Here is a 24,808-nt window from a genome sequence, read left to right as displayed (position 1 = left end):
ACATGGCTGCCAGCAAGATTGCCCATGCTGCGGAGGGCTGGAGCCTCCAGGCTGGTAAGCTTCTTCCCCGCAGTGCCCTGTCAGGGATGGAAGAATGAGGAACAGGGACACAGGGTGTAGGGGGAGAGGTATTAATTGAGCAACTGTTGTCGCTGTGAGCTGGGTCAGCTTGCCCTCCCCCATCCATGAATGCGTCCTTATCCTGGCCGGGAACTGCTATTTCCAGTAATTTGCCCAAAGCCACACTGCTACTGAGGGACCACATGAGAATCTGAACCCAGACCATGTGTCCCAGAGACCTCTGCTCCTGTGACAGGCCTGTGGGCAGAGCTCCCCTGACAGCACTTGGTGCAGACAGGGCAGGTTTGGAGAGGAAGGGGAAGAGGCAGGCTCACCTTCCTCCAGTCCATAATGTCCTTCAGCCTCCGGAAAAGAAAGATGCCCTTCCCCTGAGAACGGGCTACCTGTGATGGGCGGGTACAGAAAGGCTGCTCTAGCCCCGAGGTTCCTTGATGGTCCCCTTGGTAGCATTTCTCTAGCCATTTTCCCCTTGGGTGCCCAGCTACACCCAGAGGAATGTCCAGTTATCCTGAAAAGGCTAGAGCAGGGGGAGCTGGCAGGAGGGGGACCATTTGCATGAATAATGTAAAAGAACAGACAATTAAAAAACCATTTCTAACAGTCCTGGGAACATATCATCCAATTCTTTTTTTGGAAATCCATTTGCCTTCCTAATTAAGTTTTGCTTCAGCTAATAGTCAAATCAGTCTGACTCTGCTACGCCCCCGCATGGGTAATTCATGGCTGCACTGAGGTGAGGGGCTGGGAGGGTCTCTAATTCTTGCAGAGTGATTCCTATGAGTACGACCTCCAGTGGAAGCCTCTGCAGCACTCACCTGCCTGGTCTTGCACACACACAGTGCCCAGGAGCTCACTGCCCCACCACAGCCGTCTCCCAACGCAGCCCATTTTATTTCAGCTTTGTTAAGCAGACAACTTTGTTCCTTGTTCCGGGCACTATGCTACAGGTATGACTCAGACTTCATGAATTTCTGTAGCCTAACCTACATTGAGGTCAAATTGGCCACTTGGACTGCATGTAATTATTCAAGACAGCACTCAGACTCAATGGGAAAGGGAGACATTGACCTCACTCTTGATGGCTCTTCTTGCTGCCCAATCCCTTCTGTGGTCCTATGGACTGGGGAAGTAAGAGCCCACACTCTGCCACCTGAGCCACAGCTCCACTTCTGGTTCTTTTGTGATTAAGTAGAGATAAGAGCGTCACAGATTTTCTTGCCCAAGCTGACTTGGAACCACCATCCTCAGATTTTAGCTTCCTGAATAGCTAGGATTACAGGTACCCAGCTAAATCAACTATTTGTATTAAAGGATAAGTCTATGGACTTGAATAGAAAAAACTTCTCATCTTTTTTCACTATATTAAACTATATTTTCTTTATAGTTATATTTCTTTCTACATAGTTATATTTCTTTAACTGTATTTTGAATTTCCTTCTCCAGTGGAATACTCACAGGAGTATTGCCTATGGTATTGTCAATCAGAAGAAATCAATTCTTTTTATAGCACAATTGTTGCAGAGATCTCAAAGTAGTATTTATGCAGCTTGTGACTTGGAGATGATGGTAGCAGTGAGACCTCCTGTTAGGCCTTTAATAGTTAATGAAAAGTACATACACATTATGGTGGCACACTAAATTTTTTAATAGCATGTGTGGTAGCTGTAAGCAGGCACCTCCCAGGTCTCCAGCTGCTGGAGGGCAATCCAGTAAGAGTGCCAGCTGCTGCATGCTGAGGAAAGCTGGGACCCACACCTTACCAGGCCTCCCTGCCAGGCTATTCCCAGCCAAGGATAGGAAGACTGCCTACTCCTGAGACAGAAGGAGCCTCCATAGCCTGACTGACCCTTGAACTACTCAGAAGGGATATCCCCAAACCCGGCCCTTCCTTCCTTCCTTCCTTCCTTCCTTCCTTCCTTCCTTCCTTCCTTCCTTCCTTCTTTCCTCTTTCTGGGTGTCCTTTCTTGGAGGACTAACACAAGCATGGATTGATTGTATTCCAACACAGTTGCTTTCTTTTGTAATCGAATGTAAATTATCCTCTGAAAACCACTATGGCTATGGTTATCTCTAAATTCATTGTGTAGCTTAAATACACACAATCTTTTATGTTAAGTATATCTTAATAAAGGGGATTTTTTTTTGCCAGTCCTGGGGCTTGAACTCAGGGCCTGAGTACTGTCCTTGGGCTTTCTCAAGGCTAGAGCTCTACCACTTGAGCCACGGCACCATTTCTGACTGTTTTCTATGTATGCAGTACCAAGGAATGTAATCTAGGTCTTTGTGCATGCTAGGCAAGGACTCTACCACTAGGCCAAACTCCCGGCCCTTGAACTCAGGGTCTGGGTGCTGTCCCTTAGCTTTTCTGCTCAAGGCTGGTGCTCTACCGCTTGTGCCGCACTTCCGCATCTAGATTTTTGCTGGTTATTGTCTATAAGAGTCTCATGGACTTTTGTGTCTCAGCTGGCTTTTAACCTGCCTCCTCAGACCTTTGCCTCCTGAGTAGCTAGGATTATAGATGTGAGCCAGGAATGCACAGGACTAAGCAGTATCATTTCCCAAGCACAGGGAGAAGAGGATGTTCCCTGGCCTCCTGGAAATAATAAGAAAAGCAGCCAACTATTGGGCACCTAGGGCCAAGCCTAATTCAGCGATTGTTGCCACCTTCTAAGGCATATCTGCCACATCCCAGCTTGTGGGGGAGGAGGAGGATGTGGGCTGGTGGTGTGAGTGACTTGCTTGGGGTCACCAGGTCACGGGGTCACAGGGCACACAAGTGGCAGATGCACAATTATCTAGAGCTGACTGGACACCACTGTTCCTGAAGCCCCTGTTATGCAGGGAGAGGGTGAGCAAGGTGTGGAGATGAGCTTGTGTGCACGAGCGTGCACACACGCAGAGCAAAGATCCCACCTCTTAATTACAGCTGTCGCTGTGTGTGCTGTTAACAAAGGCTGTGGGCTGGGAAAGGAATCGACTTAATGTGCAATTGCTTATTCCCAATTAGCACAAATTATCATGTCTGAGAGGATAATGTTGGGAGCTGGAATCCACCCCTGGTGGATCACAGTGCTCATGTGCCACACTCTACTGCCAACCACAGCTCTGCCTAGTGGTTTCCCAGGATGCCCGGGACCACTGGTGGGGCCCCCTAGCAAAGCCTCTCTTGTTTGGGGTATCCACTATGCATTTTCTTCTGCTCTGCCCTGCCCAGGCTCCCCTTCCAGGGACCTTTACTAACTGGCTAAATCTGCCAGGCAACCACCTGCACCCCTTCATCACCACAAGGAAATCTGCACCATCCCACCCTGCCCCCTGGCCCCATGCTGGGGCCTGGCACCGTCTCAGCCCCAGAGAACAGAGTAGGCCTTAATGATGCCCTTCCAGGCTATGCTGGCACATGGCTGTAGGGGCAGCCAGAGGCCCCAGCAGGAGGAAGGGCTGGTGGGTCCACAGGTGCTCTGCCACCTTGCCTTTCACCCTCCCTTCTCTTCCCTTCCTCTCTCCCTCTCATCTTTGCAGGGCCTCTTTATGTAGTTCAAACTACCATCAAACTCAGCCTCCAGAGGGCTAGGAGAACAGGTACACACCGCCATGCCCAGCCTTCTACTTGTTTTTCATTCCTGAAGGGCTATCCTTTCCTCTGCCTTCCCTTCCTCCCCTGTGTTCCAGGCTCATGTTAAGGCTTCCTTTCTTGGTTAAAGCTCAGTACTCACTCCTGACACTTATTGAGCACTTATGAGTGTTTACCATGTTATTGAACTCATTACTCACTCAACACTAAGTACTGCAGTTATTTCCATTTTACCAGTGGGGACCTGAGGCACAGAGAAGTGGACTCACAGGCCTGAGGTCACACAGCTTAATAAGTGCTTTCACTAGTACATGAATCAAAGGTTTGGCCTCAGAGCTTGATCCATCCTTTCGTCCAAGAAGCTAGCCCAGCAGGGGGAGATGCCCCTGCCACTTCCTCTCTTGACACTGTTCTCTTTAGGGACGGGCAGCTCACCTGTGACCACACCCATGTCCTTGCTTGGCTTACAGCCTGCCCTCGAGGAGATCAGAGACCAAGACTGACCTGCTGAGAGCCTAATCTGTGCCTGGCACACTGCGCATGTGCCCCCCCCCAAGCACTCACAGGCTTCATGATCCAGGTGATGCCGGGGTTCTTACGAAACTCCTCCACAAACAGGTGGTACTCGCAGGGCATCTCGAAGGTTTTGGGGAAGAAGTCGCACTTGGCGGCCTCCAGCTTCCCGGCCTCGCGCTCCAGCTGCTTCCGGAACCGCTTCAGGTTCTTCACCATGTAGTTCTTGCGGGTGAGCTGGGGGGCCGGGCGGATGGACGGGAGGTGAGCCGCGCGCCCCCCGCCCCGCCTCCCCGTCCCGCTGCTCAGCTCACCTCGTAGTGGTTGCGGAAGTGGCTGATCCGCACGTGCTCGTCCATGTAGATGTGGTCGAAGTTCTCCCGGAGCCAGGAGACGTCACACCAGTAGAAATCCCACTCCCCCTCGCTGGGGCGGGGAGGGCGCACAGGGGCGAGGCGAGGGCTCAGCGGAGCTGGGGACCCGGTGCCCGCCCCGGGAGGGCGGTGGTGGGGAAGGGGCCTGGCAGCGGCTGGGAGCTCTGCGTGGAGGCGGCCCTGGGGGCTCCACACCATCCACCCCGTCCTCACCACAGTCCCGCCTGGGCATCCACTGCCACCTCAACAGCCCCCACCTGTAAGCTCTTACTGGATCCCTAACTCCCCCCTCATTACCGCAGAGCCCCCCGCCAGGAGGGGGAGGTACAATGGCCGCGCTCAAAGAAGACTTGAGGCACCAATCCCCACATTCTAACCCAACCCTTCATCACCTCGCCAAGGATGGGGGAGGGGATGGAAGGTAACCCACCAAATCAGCGCTAGAGCTGGTGTACACAAAGGAAAGGTGACGGCCTGGCACTGGTGGCTCATGCCTGTCATTCTGCCTATTCAGGAGGCTGAGATCTGAAGATCGCAGTTCAAAGCCAGCCCAGGCAGGAAAGAAATCCCATGAGACTCTTATCTCCAGTTAACCACCAGAAAACTGGACATGGATCTGTGGCTCAAAGTGATAGAGCACTATCCCACTATCCTTGAGACAGTGCCCAGGCCCCAAGTTCAAGTCCCATCATTAACCAATAAAAATTAAAATAATAATAACAATAGTATAACAAACTAGCACATGGGATTGCTTCTACGTTGAGATAGTGTCTTACTCTACAGCCAGCGCTGGCCTGGAACTTGAGATTCTTGCTCCTGCTCAGACACCGAAGTACTAGGATTCATTACATCACACATGCGCCGCCATGCCAGGCTTAAATAATGAGGCTTTTTTTAAATGGTGAGGGTCAAACCCAGGTAAGTTCTTATACAGAGCGATACCACTAAGGCACAGCTCTGGTTCCATGCTGGGTACCAGTGGCTTAAATCGGTTATCCTAGCTCCTCAGAAGACTGAGATTTGAGGATCCTGGTTTGAAGCCACTCCAGGCAGAAAACTGTGAGATCCTTATATCCATTTAAGAAGCAAAAAGCCAGAAGTGAAGATGTGGCTAAAGTGGTGGACACTAGCCTTGAAGGAAATGTTCAAGCCCTTTCTACCACCAGTCCTCTCAAAGTCTCCTTATGTGGACCAGGCTGGTCTGGAACTCATGATCCTCCTGACTCAGTCTCCTGAATATTGGGATTGCAGGGGTGTTTCATCATGCCTGGCTAAACAGCTAAACTTTCAGATTTGTTACTGAGCAATCACACCTGAGTGAAGGCCCAGAAGTTTAGCTGCATCTTATGAACGTTAGAATTTCCTAGAATTAATCATTTTAGATTGTCTCTCAAGTCCTTGTGGCTGTGGATTGGGTGTCCCACCACCCACACAGGAGCTTGTGATATGGAAACAGTAACAGCCAGACACTAAGCTCAGATGTGGCAGAGGGGATAGATTAGCACTGTGGTACATGGGTCTAAAACCTCCCACTTCCAAATACAATTTTACAAGTTTCACAGACATATCCCTGCTTAATGTTAATGGAGGCAGGGAGAACTCCACATAAATAGCAGGACAAACCTAAAATCTTACAGATACTATCATAGTGACATAAAAGCACTTTCATTTAAGCAAATGAGTCCATCTAAGTACACAGCACACACCATGCACAGATGACATGCATGGCTGGGGAGTGACACCGGAATCAGAAATTATATTCTCAAGCTGGGTGCCAGTGGTGCACGCCTGTACTCCTAGCTACTCAGAAGTCTGAGATCTGAGGGTCAATGTTTGAAGCCAGCCCAGACAGTAAAATCTGTGAGATTCTTATCTCCAGTTAACCACCAGAAAACTGGAAGTGGAGCTGGGGCTCAGTGGTAGCGCACTAGCCTTGAACACAAAAGCTCAGGCATAGTGCCCAGGCCCTGAGTTCAAGCCCCAGGACTGGCATACACACACAAAAAAAGAATCATTTTGTGAAAATGTGTTCATGACAGAATATTTGCAGAGTATTAAAAGTATCTTTCTACCAAAAGAACTTACTAGTTGAAAAAAAATTTTAAGAAAAAAGAAGCAAATTTAGTGCCACAGAAACCCAACAAATAATTTTTTTTTGCCAGTCCTGGGCTTGGACTCAGGGCCTGAGCACTGTCCTTGGACTTTCTCAAGGCTAGCACTCTACCACTTGAGCCTCAGCACCACTTCCGGCTTTTTGCTATGTATATGGTACCGAGGAATAGAACCCAGGTCTTCATGCATGCTAGGCAAGCACTCTACCACTAGGCCAAACTCCCTGCCCCACAAATAATTTTTTTAAATGCAGAGTCCCATGTTCCTTCCCTGAGAAGCTGCTAGGATAGGGTGGAGTTACACCTGACCCTGCCAATGGCTAAGTACAAACTCTAGCTCAAACATGGTATACCCATTCCTCTGAGCCTATGTTTCTTATTAGTGAGGCAAGGATGGTAAGAACCACCCCACTGGAAGACTAGTGGGTGACTAATCAATGGCACTGCAGTAGGCTTAGCTATTACTAAGCAACACGTGTTGCTTAGCACTCAGATCTATTTTCCTCCTCCTCTTCCTCTTCTTCCTTCTTCTTTCCCCCACCCCTGCTTTTTTTCCCCAATTGTGGGGCTTGAGTTCTGGGCCTGGGCTTTGTCCCTGAGCTCTTCAGCTCAAAGCTACCACCCTACCCCTGAATCCACAGAGCCACTTCCAGTTTTCTAGTGGCTAAAGATAAGAGTCTCACTGTCTTTAGTGCCCAGGCTGACTTTGAACCACAGTCCTCAGATCTCAGCCTTCTGAGGAGCTAGGATTACAGGTGTGAGCCACCAAACCCAGCTCTTCTTTCCTTTTTGTTATGCCAATGCTGGGGCTTCAACTCAGGGCCTGTTCAACTCAGGGCCTGTTCCCGAGCTTTTGTGCTTCTACTACTTGGGTCACAACTCCACTTCCCATCTCTTTGCTGGCTGATTAGAGAGCAGACTCTGATTGTTCTTTTGTTTTGTTTTGGTTTAGCTTTGGTTTTTGCTTGGCAGTCCTGGGGCCTGAGCATTGTTAACGTCCTACCTGCTACTACCTAGAGTGTGAAGGCAGGACCACAGCTATACCTCGACCATGTTGTCTTGCTGAGAAGCAGGCAGAACAGAAAGACAGAACTAGAAGCTTGAGCTCCCTGAACTCTACCTCCAGCCTGTGTCTGTGGTGCCCTCCCTATTTTAACTTCCTGATGTGGACCTCAGTGGGACAGCTGGATACACAGCCAGACTGTGGAAGCCTCTGTGGCAGGCATCCAAACATCAGCCTCACTAACACCAGCCAGCCAGTCTGTGTGGCCCAAGTTCTTGTTCCTACCAGGAGCCACGTACTGACTGGCTGTCCAGCTGAGCTGGGAGGAACTGCACACCTTCTCTGCATGGTCTGAAGCAGTTGGTCAGCAACTCTGAAGACAGCTTTATCTGACTGGGTAGTTGTAGAGCTTACATACCACAGAGATGACATCACTAATGAGCCTGACACATCTGGGTGCTAATAAATGACATTGTCTCTTTAGACTGAGACTCTGTGGATACCCAGGAAAGGAAAAATGCATGAAGACAGGGCCTGGGACACAATGAGGAGAAGGAATAGAGTTGGGCTGGTAATAGTGGTAAGGGCTAGGTAGGGCGGGGGAGGGGGGCCTTACTCTTTCACTTCCACCCATCCTGGCCTGTGGCGTAGAACATCCACAAGTGTGTTCATAAAAGTTGTCTTGAACCGGACTAATGTTCTCTGGTCTCTGCAAATCAAGGCAACAGAAAGAACACTTACTTAGGATCAACATTTGCATTCGGATGTTTACAGATGGGAAAAGGAGGAAGGAAGATCCAGTTCTGCATCTAGAATTCCAAAACCATGGCCAATAGCCAGTGGCTCATACCTGTAATCCCAACTACTCAGGAGGCTGAGATCTAAAGATCTCAGTTTTAAGCCAGCACAGGCAGGAAAGTTATCTGCAATTAACCTGTTATCTGTAATTTCCAATTAACCACCGAAAGCCAGAAATAGAGCACCCACAGTGAGTATAAAAGCTAAGGTACAATGCCCAGGCCCCAAGTTCAAGCTGTAGTACTGGCATGTGTGCACACACACAAAAAAATTATAAAAAAAATATTTGAATTATTGGAAAATAGCAAGTATTTACTATGTCCCAGGCACAATTTGGCTGTTTTCCATGAGCCATGACAGATGCTTGCATCATGTGACAAGTGTTTTCAGGCCTCCTTTAGAAATTCATCTGAAGAGATGGAACAAATGAACTTTTCCCCATTCCTCCTACACAGACAACTAAAATTCCTAAACAGCATCTGGAAATCAGACTTCAGATGACTGAAAGGTAGAGAAGAAGGCAGACCAGCTAGAGACCTTAAGCCAGAGCTAACACAGTGAGAATTCCTTGAATTTGCTTTTTATTTCATATCCTGGATTGAAGATAAAAAAGCCACAAGTACCCATGTGAATTGCTAATGGAAACATAGAAAAAGAAAACTGCCTATTCAAACAGACAGAAAGATGATACTGTATGTCCATTTATACTAGGGAAGGCCATGTGGGAAAGCTAGACTTCCTAGAAGATTATAAGAAGAAACCCCAACACCCCTGCTGGGATAGTATCAGAGAAGGCCAAAGACAAGGCTGCGCTTTCATCTTGCTCTCCCTCTGCACAAAGCACCCACGAGTGCATATATCTGTGTCATTGGAGACTACACAGAAAGCCTGGAATTCCCCCTACCACAGTCACAGGGTGTCCCTCCTACTGTGGGGTGATGTCAAAGGAGGCCTACAGGAGAGCTAGAAATCACAAACATTGAAAATCTTTCCTTGGAAAAGATTTTTTTTTTTCTTGGCGAATCCATTTATTAGCCAAACTGACTAAAAAAAGAGAAGACACAGTTACTGGAGGAGTGATGGAATAGGGTACTACTTCAGACTCTGCAGACACCACAGGGACACACAGGGACAGGAAGGCATGCAAACACCTCCTCCACACCTAAGTATGACAGCCTGGGAGGATGCGGTTCTCTGGTCCTCGAAAGCACACATCACAGCTCATCTGGGATGAAACGTGCTGTTCAAACAGCTCCATAGCTACGAAGGAAATTGTGTTCAGCATTTAAAAACTCTCAAAAGAGACATCTTGGGAGTTGGAGGTGTGGCTTATTTATGGAGCACTCTCCTGTGAGTGAAAGCATCAGGTACAGAGCTCTCGTCCCAGTCTTGGAAAGGAAAGGAAAGAAATAAGACATCTCTAAGCCCAGAGGGTTTCCTTGGAGAATTCTCCAAAATGTTAAAGTTAGATTCCACCCCAATTTGACACAATTTCTTCCAGAAAAAAAAGGAAGAAGGAAGAAAACTTCTGAACCTGTTCTGTGACACTAGTATAATCTGATCTCAAAATCAAATAAAAGCAGCACACAAAACGAAAGCTATAAGCTGGGTGCTGGTGGTTCATGCCTGTAGTTCTCGATACTCAGGAGGCTAAGATCTGAGGATCTCAGTCCAAAGCTAGACAAGGCAGGAAAATCTGTGGGACTCCTCTCCAATTAACCACCAGAAAAACAGAAATGGTGCTGTGGCTCAAATGGTAGAACAATGACTTGAACAAAAAAAAAAAATCAAGGACAGTGACACTGGCTTTTTCTTTTTTGCCAGTCCTGGGCATGAGCTCAGGGCCTGAGCACTGTCCCTGGATTTTCTCAAGGGTAGAGCTCTACCACATGAGCCACAGCACCACTTCTGGCTTTTTTCTATGTATCAAACCCGGGTCTTTGTGCATGCTAGACAAGCATTCTACCATTAAGCCAAACTCCTGGCCCCAGACACTGGCTTTTTTAAGCTCAGAACCTTGCGCTTTCTGGGCAGGAACTCTACCATTTGAACTATGCTCCTAGCCCTGTTGTAATTTTAAAAATAAATTTATATGTATTTAACCTTTTACCAGCTTAAGTTTCTAATATGATAACTACTGATATATACAAGCCACATAAGCATGTTAATTTAGACCTAAAATAATTTTTAAGTTATAAAGGGATCTAGGGTTCAAAATTTAAAACACTGTTCCAACTATTTCAAAAATAAAATAAGAGCATGGTGTCTCACGCCTATAATCCTAACTACTTGGAAGGCTGGGATCTGAGGATCAAGGTTCAAAGCCAGCCTGGGAACGAAAGAATCTGAGACTCTTATCTCCAATTAACCTTTAGAAAATGAGAAGTGGGACTTGGCTCAAGGGCAGGGCAGTAACCTTGAGCTGAAGAGCTCAGGAACAGAGCCAGGCCCAGAGTTCAAGCCCTTTGAACCCCCCCCCAAAAAATAAATAAGTGAAATAAAATAAGAGCTGGGCATCAGTGGCTCATTCTTGCCTTCCTAGCTCCTCAAAATGCCGAGATCTGAGGATTAGAGTTTAAAGTTGGCCTAGGCAGGAGAGCCCATGAGATTCATATCTCCAATAATCACACACACACACACACACACACACACATACACATACACACAATCTGGAAGTGGAGCTGTGGCTCAAGTAGTAGAGCCCTAGCCATAAGTAAAATTATTCAGGGACGGCAGCTGGGCCCTGAATTCAAGCCCTAGGGCTGGCATCATCATCATCATCATCAAATAAATAAAAATAAAAATAAGAAGTCAGGTGTGGTAGTGCATGCAGATAATCCCAACATTCTAGCAAAGGAAAACATGACAGTGATCGCATACTGCCACTGAGAACCACCTCAGCTGATAAATTCTGGAGAGTAATTTGGCATATCAGTGCCATCACAAAAACCTACAAATCCAAACTTCAGCAACTCAGGAATAAACAAAAATTCTTCCTCTGCTGGTGGAAGCCACATGATGGCTTTGCATAAAGCTGAGGGGTGTGTGTGTGTGTGTGTGTGTGTGTGTGTGTGTGTGTGTAGCTCAGCAAGTCTACCCTCGATAGGCACCTGTGTGTACTAGGATGCTCATCTAGAATTGCGAATGCTTTCTGGGAAAGAACCTAGAGCACTTATAATTGAGAGGGGCAGTCTGCCCACATCCCCTGGGCATCCCCCATTTCTTTTTTCTTGTCGGTTGTGGGGCTTGAACTGTGGACTTGGGCACTGTCCCTGAGCTTTTCAGCTCAAGACTACCCCTTGAGCCACAGTGCCACTTCCAAATTTCTAGTGGTTAATTTGAGAGAAGAGTCTCACGGACTTTAGTGCCTGGGCTGGTTTGGAACCTTGATCCTAGCTCTCAGCCTCCTGAGTAGCTAGGATTACAGGTGTGAGCCACCACACCCAGGGCTCCCATTTCTGTGCAGGCCAATCCTGGGCCTCTCACTGCCAGCCCCTGCCAGCCACTGTAGCTATCTTACCAGGGCTCTCTCGGGGGGGGCCCCAGACTTGCTCAGTTGGACTTGGCTCCAGGGGATCCAGGAAAGAATCCTTCAGAGCTAGTTACTGAGGCAGATGTTCAGGGAGGAAGCGGGGGCTACACTCTCTCTTAGGAATCCCTAGTGGGATGGAACTGTCCGCCCTTCAGCAATCACCTGTCAGTGATGGAACCCTCACTCCTCCTTCCTCCCCTACTTCCGTGCTTACTAGAAGCTCCCTCCAAATCAGCCTGTTTACCTATCCTTACCTCCAGGCCTGGTTCACAACAGACAGTATCAGGAGACAAATACAGGCCACCGAAGAGGAACCCAGTATAAGGCCCCTAGCATAACTTATGGTCCTAGCTCTCATTCAGGTCGATTTTGATCAATAAAACATTGGCCCTGGTGTGCACAATGTGAATTCCAACCCCCACCAAACTGCTTCAGGGAAGTGCACTGCTCACCTCTGCCTGATGCAGATGGATTCTTGAGGAAACTCAGAGGTCCTGTAGTCAGGCTGTTGTGCATACAGACTGACAGGGGGCTGGGCCTGGGAGACACTGGGATCATCAGGGCATTCCAGGGTTGGTGAAGGAGCAGGAAAGCAGTGTCAGATAGTGGGCTCCAGAGGCCAACAGGCTCTGCCACCAGCTGCCCAGAGGATCTTCGTCAGTAAGTCATTTCACCTCACTGAACCTCAGTTTCTCCACGGACAGTATCAATAGTCTATTTCAAAGGGTGTAGTATAGGCTCAAGTTGATGATACAGAAAAAGCAAGTAGCCAGGGCCTGACACATAGGAAGTGCACAATGTATGTTTATTATTACTATTACTTCTGTTATCATGGAATTACCATTAGAGCAGTGTCATTGTTATCATTATAATTATTGAAGTAAAGAATAGAGAAAGAGGGGCCGGGAGTTTGGCCTAGTGGTTAAAGTGCTTGCCTAGCATGCATGAAGACCTGGGTTCGATTCCTCGGTACCACGTACATAGAAAAAAGCCGGAAGTGGTGCTGAGGCTCAAGTGGTAGAGCTCTAGCCTTGAGAAAGTCCAAGGACAGTGCTCAGGCCCTGAGCTCAAGCCCAGGACTGGCAAAAAAAAAAAAGAATAGAGAAAGAGATTGGGGGGTAGAGGCAGTGGAGGAAGGGAGCGAGAGGGATGCAGGGAGCGAAAGAAGATAGTTGCGTATTTATAGGCTGAGTGGAACCACTCACCGCTCTTTTCCCTTTGATAGTCCATGGCTCTTGTAGTTTGGATTCTGCAAGGAGGAAAAAGAAAAGGAAATGATTAGCTTTGCATACCCACCTTCCTTTTGCCTAGGTCCTGACATGTGAAGGCCAGGTTCTTATTTACTAATCATGAGCCCAGAAAACTGGGGCAGAATTATCTGCCCTTCCAAAGCATTCCCCAGTTACTCAGGGCCCACTTCATGGTAGGCTTGCTCCAGAGGCAAACCAATTCTAGGTGCCCATGGTGGGAGATGGGGGAATACTGCTTTATAAAATCCAGGGAGGGCTGGGAATGTGGCTTAGTGGTAGAGTGCTTGCCTAGTATGCATGAAGCCCTGGGTTTAATTCCTCAATACCACATAAACTGGAGAAGCCAGAAGTGGCACTGTGGCTTAAGTGGTACAACACTAGCCTTTAGCCAAAGAAACTCAGGGACAACCGGGCATGATGGCTCACGCCTATAATCCTAGCTGCTACTCAGGAGGCTGAGATCTGAGGATTGTGGTTCAAAGCCAGCCCAGGCACTACAAAGCTGAGAGACTCTTATCTCCAATTAATCACTAGATAATGGGAAGTGGGGCTATGGCTCAAGGGTAGGTCAGTAGCCTTGCGCTGAAGAGCTCAGGGACAGTGCCCAGGTCCAGAGTTCAAGCCCCACAACTGACCAAAAAAAAAGAAAAGAACAAGAAACACAGGGACAGTGCTCAGACCCTTAGTTCAAGCTCCAGGATTGACTAAAAATAAAAGTAAAATAAAATCCAGGGAAATAAGCCCTACAAAAGAAGTGAAATTTTATTTCATTCTTGCAAGACCCTTCAAGTCACCTAGAATTTGTCAAGCCATTCTAATCTTTTAAACATGAGTTCTATTTCTTGCTTTCAATTCTATTTTTTCATAGGCTGCTCCAGAGCCTTTTTTTTTTTTTTGGTCAGAAGTGGGGCTTGAACTCAGGGCCTACACACTGTCTTTGAGCTCTTTGTTCAAGGTTAGCTCTCTGCCACTTTGAGTCACACCAGTTTTCTGGTGGTTAATTGGAGATAAGAGACTCACAGACTTTCTGCCCACGCTGGCTTTGAACCCCAATCCTCAGATCTCAGTCCCTGAGTAGTTAGGGTTACAGGTGTGAGCTACCAGCACTGACTCCGGAGCCTTTGATTGCAAAAGTTTTCATTTCCTCACTGACTTGCACTGGTATGTTTGTCAAAATTCAATCAACCATGTGTGTTTAGATTTATTGCTAGACTCTATTTTCTTTTGTTTACTTGCTTGTTGCTGTCCTTATGTCACTGTCACATTATTTTAATTGCTGTAGCTTTCTAGTAAATCTTGAAAGCAGGTAGCATAATGTGGCAACTGTGTTTTTTTTTTCAATGTTGTCTTTTCAACTACAAGTCCTTTGTATTTAGTTCATCTATTTTTGGTGCTGAGGCATTAAACCCAGGATTCTGTGCATTCTACACATGTTCTGTCATTGAGCTCCTATCCCTCACCCTATCAATATAAATTTTAGAATCAACTCGACTATTTCTACTAAAAGGCACACTGAGATTTTGATTTGAATTACACCGAATTTCAGTCTGGGATGATTATGGATCGTTCATAGGAAGAAGTGATATCATAATGTCCATTACTCCATCAATCTATGTCTTCAATTTCCTTTCTAACAGTTTTTCATTTTCAATATAGACATATTGTAAATTAATTTTACCCATAGGTATCTGATAGCATGATGCTGTTGTGTGTAGTATTTTAATTTCATTTTTAATTACCTGAGGATTGTAACTTGTGATAGGCAGAATAATGGCATGCCCCAAATGTGTCAATGTCTTAACTCCTAGAACTCATAAATATGCCACCTTACAAGGCAAAGGGGAAATGAAAGATCATATTAGGCTGCTAATCAATTGACCTTAATGTAGATAACTCTAGATCATCTGGGTGGACCTGGCATAATCACCAGGGTCCCTAAATGTGGATCAGGAAGGCAGAAGGATCAGTGTCAAGGTGACATAGCAAGAGAAAGACAAGATCCAAGGAATAGCCGCAGACTCCACAAACTTAAAAGAACATAGGTGCTCATCTAGAGCCTCCAAAGAAACACGGCCCTCTTCACATTCTGATTGCAGACTTCCACTCTCAAGAATGGTGTGGTTCTGGGGCTGGGAGTTTGGCCCAGTGGTAGAGTGCTTGCTTAGCATGCATGAAGACTTGGGTTCAATTACCGCAGTATCACATACACAGAAAAAGCTGGAAGTGGAGCTGAGGCTCACGTGATAGAACTCTAGCCTTGAGAAAGCCCAAGGACAGTGTTCAGGTCCTGAGTTCAAGCCCCAGGAATAGCAAAAACAACAACAAAAAAGAATGGTGTGGTTCTGGTTCTTAAGCAACTAAACTGGTGCTTAGCAGCTATTAGAAACAAATACAGTACAGAAGCCTACTTTGTGTATATTGATCTAGTATTTAATGATCTAGCTAAATGATTAGTAGTTTATAGATTCTTTGGGATTTTATTCATTTGTTTTGTTTTTGTCAATCCTGGGGCTTGAACTCACGACCTGGGCATTATCCTTGAGCATTCTCAAAGCTGGTATTCTACCACTTGAGCCACAGCACCACTTTTGGTTTTTTCTGTGTACATGGTACCAAGGAATTGAATCTAAGGCTTTGTGCATGGTAGGCACGCACTCTTCCACTAGGCCACATTCCCGGCCCTCTTTGGGGTTTCTTTTCTTTTTTGTGTGTGTGAATAATGGGGCTTAAACTCTGGGCTTGGGCACTGTCCCTGAGCTCTTCAGCTCAAGTCTACCGACCTACCCTTGAGCCACAGCCCACTTCCCATTTTCTAGTAATTAGAGATAAGGGTCTCTCTGCTTTGCAGTGCCCAGGCTGGCTTTGAACTGCAGTCCTCAGATCTCAGCCTCCTGAGTAGGATTACAGGCGTGAGCCACCTCCTCTTTGGGGTTTCTATGTATACAATTATGCCATCTGTGAAGGCAGGTTTGCTTCCTTCTTTTGAGTATTGATGCCTATTATTTCTTTTTGCTTTTTTTCTTAACTGGGCTGGCCAACATCTAATTCAGTGCTGACAAGTGACCTTCTCAGCTTTAGGAAGACCTCCCGACTTTAGGAGGAAGCACTCCTTACTTCAAGAACCAAGGATGGCTGGGAGTTTGGCCTAGTGGTAGAGTGCTTGCCTAGCAGCATGCAACAAAGATCCGGGTTCTATTACTTGGAGCCACATACATAGAAAAAGCCAGAAGTGGCTTAAGTGATAAAGCATTAGCTGTGAGAAAGCCCAAGCCAGTACTCAGGCCCTGAGTTCAAGCCCCAGGACTGGCAAAAAAAAAAAAAGAAGAAGAAGAAGAAGAAGAAGAAGAAGAACAACAACAACAACAACAACAACAACAACAACAACAAGGAGGAGCATTCTCTACTTGATGAATACTTCAGTTTTACCAAATGACTTATTTTAAGTCTATTTTATGTTCATAGTATTCTATAATACAAGGTGCAGGACTAAGGTATATACTGCTTGTTTGGTTTCTGCTTATAGGTTAATGTCAAATATTTTCCTAAATTAGAGCTGTAAAGTGTTCAGAAGAGTTCATTAATTTTTTTTTTTTTGCCAGTCCTGGGCTTGAGCTCAGGGCCTGAGCACTGTTCTTGGACTTTCTCAAGGCTAGAGCTCTACCACTTGAGCCTCAGCACCACTTCCGGCTTTTTTCAATGTATGTGGTACCGAGGAATCGAACCCAGGTCTTTGTGCATGTTAGGCAAGTACTCTACCACTAGGCCAAACTCCCGGCCCAATTCATTAATTTTTTTAAACAAACTCTTGGCTGGCAGATTTTGAAACAAGAATTATTGGTTAATGTGACGATTTACCAGATTTAAACAAACCAGTACATTCTGTTCACATGTGGAATACCTCATCCTCTGAAAATTTTACCTTTATTTTTTTCTCCAAATATAGTCAAGAAATAGTTCTGTGTTTATACACATAGAAAAATAATGTTAAACTTTTAAAGTATAAAATAGTGCTTATGGTTGAGAATGTAGCTTACAACGGAAATTCTGCCTTCAGTCCTCAGTACTACAAAAAAAATTCTAATAGCACAAAAAATAAAATATTTAAGGAAAATAAAAAGAACAAGGGATGGTGGTGTGACTCAAGTGGTAAGGCACTAAGGCCCTGAGTTCAGTTCTCAATACCAGAAAACAGAAACCAGCTGCAGGTTCTAAGGTTTGTCCTCTACCAAACTGAGCACATTTATTATTGCTAGTCCCCAATTTTCTGAAGGTTTATCACAAACAGGTATAATTAGAATGTAATTATTATATGTAACTCAAACATTATAAAGGTCAGAGTCATCGTTCTTCAGAGATGTTTAATATTTGCTTCTGCTTGAGACCCCAAGAACTAAAACTTTCATGTCTTAGTTAGCAATTCCTAGACTAGCCTGAGGACCCATCCAAGGTGAAGAGTTCTAAGGAGAAATTTGCTTTTGTGTGTGTTTTAAATATTTACTGGTTTATCCCAAATATGATTACAAAGTATACAAACAACAGCCAGCCAGCAGGAATTGCTGAGTTGGGCAGGCATATGAGAAGAGTACAGAGCTCTAGAGCCCTACCCAGGGTGGGAGAGTGGGGAGGGAGACACACCCACATACTACCAGGTCTCCCAAAGTGATCAGAAACCTAGAAGCTCCTAGGGAGAAAATTTTTTTTCCACTCCCAGGTAAGAGTGCCTAGCCTTCTAGTTGTCCTCCCTGTCCCGGGTTAATCCACAGTATGGAATGCTATGCGTTAAAGGATCAAAAAGCAAGTAGAGGGCCGGGAGTTTGGCCTAGTGGTAGAGTGCCTGCCTAGCATGCACGAAGACCCAGGTTTGATTCCTCGGCACCACGTATATAGTAAAAGGCTGGAAGTGGTGCTGTGGCTCAAGTGGCAGAGTGCTAGCCTTGAGAAAAGCCCAAGAACAGTGCTCAGGCCCTGAGCTAAAGCCCAGGACTGGCAAAAAAAAAAAAAGTCCTGTGCAGTGGGCTTCACAGCACTTCTTCAACTCCTAAAGTCTCTTGATGGTGGGAGGAGAAAACTTCTCCCAAGAGAAAGGAGGAATTAGGAGTGACATTTTGTTTTCTTTTTTTTAAATGTGTGTTGGAGATCTCTGTTCCACATACATGTACATACAGAGATATATAAGCTCAACTCTGTATTTCTGCTTATATTTTAATATGTGTGTCAGGAGTATTTTCAAGAAATCTCATCTGCCATATTGTCTAAAATAGAAGTCCTATTACCATCTTGATGAGAAAAGCATTTCTAGGGATATGAATAATTCCCCAGACTACTAAAATAGTGCATTTAAATTGTCTTTGGAGTGGTGGTGGGGGGACAACTCAGATGACTTGATTCTCATATTGCTTTGTACAAAAAGAAGAGGGCATGAATGGCACAGTTGGTATTGAGTCAGGAAGAGTACTTGCTCAGGTCAGGGTCAGCTTCCGTCATGACTGATGGTATGGTGTGCCACAGGCCTCGCTTCAAGCTCCATGGAACTATCTATCAGGTGGAGACATCCATGCTTAGACCTTCCACAGGGTGGCTGACCTTAGACCAACCCACCAGAGGCAACTTCATTGCCTACCTGGCTCCTTCATCCCTAGCTTCCTCTCTGCCTGATTCAATCTGTCAACCTTGTATAGTTCCCAGCATGCCTCAGAGCTGAGGCCAAAGAGACCATACCCTAAGAAAGGGAGACTTAAGGCTAGAACACAGGGCATTCTGACCTCCGACCCTCTCTGGGCATATTCTTGTGAAGACAGTGTATCATGCATACTCTCTTACTATCTTCAAATTCCCATTTCCCTACATGACTTAAAAGAATTTCCAAATTCCAGCAGTAATACCACAAAGAACCAATCTGCTTTTTTTCCCTCTCATCCAACATGAGGCAGCCACATTGATACTCACAGGATAGACTACTAAGTTTCTACTGCTACATCCCTCAGTTTCCTTTCTGTCGGGTTGATATATGAAGGGGCTAATGCAGAAGATATATTTGTCCTTCTAATATTATTTCTAAAAAGTCAAATGTGAACTGGGCACCAGTTGCTCATGTCTGTAATCTCAGCTGCTGGGTGACTGAATCTGAGGTTCATCTGAATCATGGTTCAAAGCCAGCCCAGACAGGAAAGCCCTGAGACTCTTATCTCCAATTAACCACCAAAAAGTTGGAGGCAGATTTGTCGCTCAAGTGGTAGAATGCCAGTGTAGAGCAAAAAAGCTCAAGGAATAGCATCCAAGCCGTGGTTTCAAGCCTCATTATTGGTATGCACTCGTGTGTGTGTGTGTGTGTGTGTGTGTGTGTGTGTGTGTGCGCGTGCGCACATGCATGCGCGTGCGCACATGCATATGTACGAAGTTGGGATGTATCTTGATCTGTGTGATTAAAGATCATTATTTTTAAATTGAGAAGTGGACATAATTAGCACAAGGTGGCTGAGGTAGAAAGAATGAATTCAGTATTCATTCATTGAATTAAAAGAGAAGGTATTGCTGGATGTGGGAAATGGGGCAGTCAAAATAGAGCTCCAGTTTTTTTTGTTTTTTTTTTGTTGTGGGTCATGGGGCTTGAACTTTGCCTGGCCGCTGTCCCTGAGCTCTTTAGCTCAAGGCTACCGCCTTACCGCTGGGCCTAGGTATTGTCTGTGCGCTCTTCAGCGCTACCACCCTACTCTTGAGCCAAGCCACACTTCCCATTTTCTAGAGGTTAATTGGAGATAAGAGTCTCAGGTCCTCAAGTGCCCAGGCTGGCTTTGAACCTTGATCCTCAGATCTCAGCTTCCTGGGTAGCTAGGATTACAGGTGTGAGCCACTGCACAGCTGGAGCTCCATTTTTTTTGTTTTTTGGTTGAGCAACTACATGGCGAGTTCTACAGGAGTAATTGAAAAGTTATCAGCTGTAAGTTAGCTCTAAATTGGGCACTAGGAATATAGGAATTGGAAAATAGGTTCTAGAATCTGGCAGGGAATACAGACATGAAACAAACATCCACAGGAACAATGTATCCTTGTAAACAGGGGACATACAAAGCACTCTGAAAGCAGATAAACTTGGGTTTTGTTTGTTTTCTCAGTACTGGGGCTTGAAATCAGGGCCTCATACTTGGGCCACTCCTCCAGCTGTTGTTTTGTGAAGCAGGATAGACTAGGAAGAATGAGGTACCTTCAGCTAACAGCAAATATAGGAGATATTCCTCCATGTACTTCTCTTAAGATTAAGGGAACAAAAGTCATTTTAGGGGAGATGAAGCAGGATAACTTAAGTACTCTGAGGCCTGACAACAGCAACTCAGAAATATGTTGTTTAGAAACATGGAAGTGCTATCTTGCTTCAAAGAGAGAAAACAGGATGCATTTCCTCCTGAGGGATACATTTCTCACCCAGATGAACAGATGACAGACTGTATGCCTTCCTGAGAAAACTTAAGCTACCTGCCCCAAAAGCAGGTAACAGGGTGCCCTCCTAGTCTTAAGAATAAGTGTTTTTTGTTTGTTTGTTTGTTTGTTTGTTTTGCCAGTCCGGGGCTTAGGCTCAGGGCCTGAGCACTGTCCTTGGACTTTTATCAAGACTAGAGCTCTACCACTTGAGCCTCAGCACCACTTCCGGCTTTTTTCTATGTATGTGGTACCGAGGAATCGAACCTGGGTCTTCATGCATGCTAGGCAAGCACTCTGGCCAGACTCCCAGCTCTCAAGAATAAGTTTGTTTTTATGGCAGGATGTATTCTTACCTGGAAACTCAAGAGTAACGCCAGGTGTAATTAGAGCAAAGACATAACATTGTATTTGCACAATATTGACGCCAAAGCCCCTGCCTTTACCCTCCGAATACCCCAACAGCTGACAGAGTGGTGTGTGTCTCGCCACAGAGCACCCACACTCCACTCGGTTAGCCTGTCCCTGCCCTTTTGTGTCTTGTTAATCGGCTGGCTTGCTGGTTTCCCAATTCAATCAAGCTCTGTCAAGTCTCCTGACCACCGTGACTCCTCCAGAAATTCTTCTTCTGTGGTTGAAGTCAAGGGCCCCAAGTGAAGAGTCGGTTTCTATGTTTCAAGGCAAGCTTCACTAAACCTCACCTTGGTCCGTTGGCAAGACGGAATTGAAGAAACGGAGGCACAGTTCTGGGGGGGCTGGACGCCTACATAAGCAGGTTGCTGGGAGTGCTGGGTTCTAGAGTAATCCATTTGTTTTTCTTCTTCGCCTCTTATGTGTCTAGAGGACAGGGGCTAGACCAGCAAAGAGCGTGGACAGGCACTAATGAGGTTGTGCAGATGGGTGCACAGACACATGGATGACTGAGCAGGCGGGCGGCGGGCTCTGGACGGCTAGACTACTTTCCCGCCAGTAGGCTAGGCTCGAGGGGCAGGCGCATTGGCTCGAGTGGTGCGCGCAGCATGCCGGGACTTGTAGTCTTTCTTCCGCACTCGTCTACCCCACCCCTCGCAGCCCGAAACCATCCACGAGATGCTTCCCTCACCAGCTCTGAATGTCTCCTGAGGCTCCCCTCCCATTCTCTACGGACCACAAAAGCATCTGGAGTGCTTCCACTCCTACCTTCGGTCGTGACATGACACTGTTCCCCAAGGCCCGATCCAAACCGCCGACGCGCCGAGGGCAAGCGGGTGAGTCTCGTTGCCGGGGCGACGGAGGGGCGCCCGGGTTTGTCACTCTGATTGGATAATCCCAGCCACGCCTCTCGGCGGAGCAGGCAGGCCCCGCCCACTCGAGCCCCTGAATGCGCATGGGCGTTCTGGCAGTCCGGTCCGGGACTCGGTCAGCACCCAGCCCCACTTTTCTGTGGCCCTGGAGTACACCCGACAAGTGGCTGACTGCCTACTGCGTTAATTACTGTCCAGTGCCGCCCTCAGGTCTAAGCTTTGCATCTAAAAAAGACTGCCTGTCACCTTCAGCGAATGAAATAACATGATTTACTTATTCAAGTCACCTGGTCGTTTGCTAACACGGCCAGTCACTAGTGCCTGTGCTCTTTCCCGGTGAGAGTATATGGGTGGAATCCCAGCGTCCGAGAGACTGAGACAGGAAAACAAATTGGAGGTCAGTCTAGGGTGCATCGTGAGACCTGAAAAGAAAGAGAAAAAACTCTCCTCTGTCGTATTGACTAGGATAGAAACACTATTAACCATGTTTTGTTTTGTTGTATTGGGGCTTTAACTCAGGCTCTTGAGCTTGTTAAGCAGGTTCTTGATCACTTAAGCTACATTCTATCCCTTTTCTTGGATATTTTTTAGATAGGATCTGGAGCTTTTGCAGGGCCTACCTTAGACTCTAATCCTCCTATCTATGCCTCCCTTGTAACTGGGATGATGGACACATATCACCAGTTTGTTAGTTGAGATGGCTGTATCATTTTTGCTTGGGCAGGACTTGAACCAAAACCCTCTAGATCTGTAGTATTTGGGATGACAGGCATGGGCCACCTTGCATGTGCACACAACACACTTTATCATCTTGATTCAAAATACAATCCAAGCTTGTACTGATGGCTCACACCTATAATCCCACCTGCTCAGGAGGCAGACATCAGAGGACTGATTGCAGTTCAAAGACAGCTGGGGGCAGGAAAGCCCATGAGATTATCTCCAATTAGCCACTAAAATAGCTAGAAATGGAGTTATGACTCAAGTGGTAGAGTATTGCCTTCAGAAAAAAAACAAAAACTCAGAAATGGGGCTCAGGCCTTGAGTTCAAGCCTGGCACAAAAAAAATTAAATATAGGGGTCGGGAGTTTGGCCTAGTGGTAGAGTGCTTGCCTAGAATTCACGAAGACCTGGGTTCGATTCCTTGGTACCACATACATAGGAAAAAAGTTGGAAGTGGTGCTGAGGCTCAAGTGGTAGAGTGCTAGTCTTGAGAAAGTCCAAGAATGGTGCTCAGGCCCTGAGCCCAAGCCCAGGACTGGCAGTAAATAAATTAATAAAATAATAAAATACAATCCATCACAGGTGCTGGTAGCTTATGCCTGAGATACCAGCTAATCCTGAAATCTAAGTATCTCAGTACAAAGCCAGCCTGGTCAGACAAATCTGAAATACTCTTATCTCGATTTAACCAGCAAAAAACTCGAAGTAGAGGTATAGCACAAGAGGAGGTATAACACTACCTTTGAGTCAAAAAGCTAAGCCTTGAGTTAAAGCACAATATTAGCATAAAATAAAAATGAACAAATGAAGAAAAGCAGTTTGGAGGTAGAAAGGTACCTTTGTCTCCTGTGCCCATTCCATTTCAATCCAGAAACACATTGCTCATCCTCTGCTTTTTTTTTTTTTTTTTTTTTTTTTTTTTGCCAGTCCTGGGCTTGAGCTCAGAGCCTGAGCACTGTCCTTGGACTTTCTCAAGGCTAGAGCTTTACCACTTGAGCCTCAGCCCCACTTCTGGCTTTTTCTAAGTATGTGGTTCCAAGGAATCGAACCCCGGTCTTTGTGCATGCTAGGCAAGCACTCTACCACTAGGCCAAACTGCTGGCCCTCATCCTCTGCTTTTGTCCTTAAGAGTTTCTGGATCTTTACTGGCTAGGGCCCTCATGATTACAACGGAGTCCACTTAAATAATCCAGGGTGATTTTTTTCAAATCGCAAGGTCAGGTGATTAGCAATTTTAATTCCATCCAGAGAAGGATGTCTCTCCACTGACACCATGGTGAAGGTTTTTAAGCAAGGGAATGACAGGGTGACACCAGCCTTTTAGTATCTTTGTGTTAATGCTTTTGTAAAACAGTCACTTCATGACTGAAGGAAAATTGTGCTCTGCACAATTGCAAGTAGTAACACTTTCAAATGCTTAACAGTTCATAGCTATTAAAATGTGCTAAGTCTGATAACTACATCTTTTTTTCCCTTCAAGACTTTTAATCTGAAACGTGACTTGGCTGTCTTCCCCCTAATCATGGAGTAGGGTTTTCAAGGACTTATAATTGCTTATGGATTAGGAAACAGACCCAGGGACACTTACCTGGCTAGGCTGGCAAAGCTACTCAGGCCAGTAGCTTTGATGGGGACCTAGTCTTGTGACTCCCTTACCAGTGTAATGTTCCAGCCATTTTGGGGGGGGCCCTGAACCCTGCAGCAACAGAGTCACCAGCACTCAGTGAAACCAGCTAGGAGTCAATTTAATAGCATTGCAGAGGCTATTCGCCACCTTCAGACTGGTAGAAAGCAGCCTGGAGCTTCAGTGGGGCTGAGCTTTTAAGGGTAAACACCACACGCAGATGTTCATAACTACACAGGTGGTCGTCATCGTATGATGTCACCTTAGGATGGGACCACACACAGGTGTTCGAGCAGGTTAAGCATTTTCACAAAAACAAAAACAGAATTTGGCAGCTAAGCTTGCCAAGTTATTACAACCAGCATTTTTATGCTAATCCAGGCACAGGGTATTCTGGGAAACTCAGGTCAATGTCAGTACTCTGCTTTCATTTCTGTGACATAAATTGTGATCTTCAAGACAGGGAACCTAGGAGTCATCCTGGAATTCTTCCTTTCCTTCCCTTCCCCATGTTGAGTGTCTCCCCTCT

The 24,808-nt window shown here is 46.2% G+C and overlaps 1 protein-coding gene across 1 annotated transcript in view; it reads right to left on the bottom strand.

Annotated features, from left to right (window-relative positions):
* Ttll9 (tubulin tyrosine ligase like 9) overlaps positions 1-21,916 on the bottom strand; it is a 38,259-nt gene extending 16,343 nt beyond the window's left edge. Inside the window, exons 1-8 of the mRNA XM_090352146.1 lie at positions 21,829-21,916; positions 21,351-21,500; positions 13,192-13,235; positions 8,273-8,365; positions 4,483-4,594; positions 4,220-4,405; positions 396-464; positions 3-77 (exon numbers count right to left, since the gene is read on the bottom strand). Of these exons, the coding sequence (XP_090208272.1) occupies positions 3-77; positions 396-464; positions 4,220-4,405; positions 4,483-4,594; positions 8,273-8,365; positions 13,192-13,235; positions 21,351-21,500; positions 21,829-21,843 (744 nt within the window). The 5' untranslated portion in view covers positions 21,844-21,916. The remainder of the gene's footprint in view (positions 1-2; positions 78-395; positions 465-4,219; positions 4,406-4,482; positions 4,595-8,272; positions 8,366-13,191; positions 13,236-21,350; positions 21,501-21,828) is intronic.
* Positions 21,917-24,808: the final 2,892 nt, after the last annotated feature.

Source organism: Megascapheus bottae, chromosome 18, assembly GCF_031878675.1.
Source record: "Megascapheus bottae isolate mThoBot1 chromosome 18, mThoBot2.hap1, whole genome shotgun sequence".
Taxonomy (NCBI): domain Eukaryota; kingdom Metazoa; phylum Chordata; class Mammalia; order Rodentia; family Geomyidae; genus Megascapheus; species Megascapheus bottae.
The sequence above is the reverse complement of the archived record's forward strand: the minus strand, read 5'-3'. Positions and strand labels throughout refer to the sequence as shown.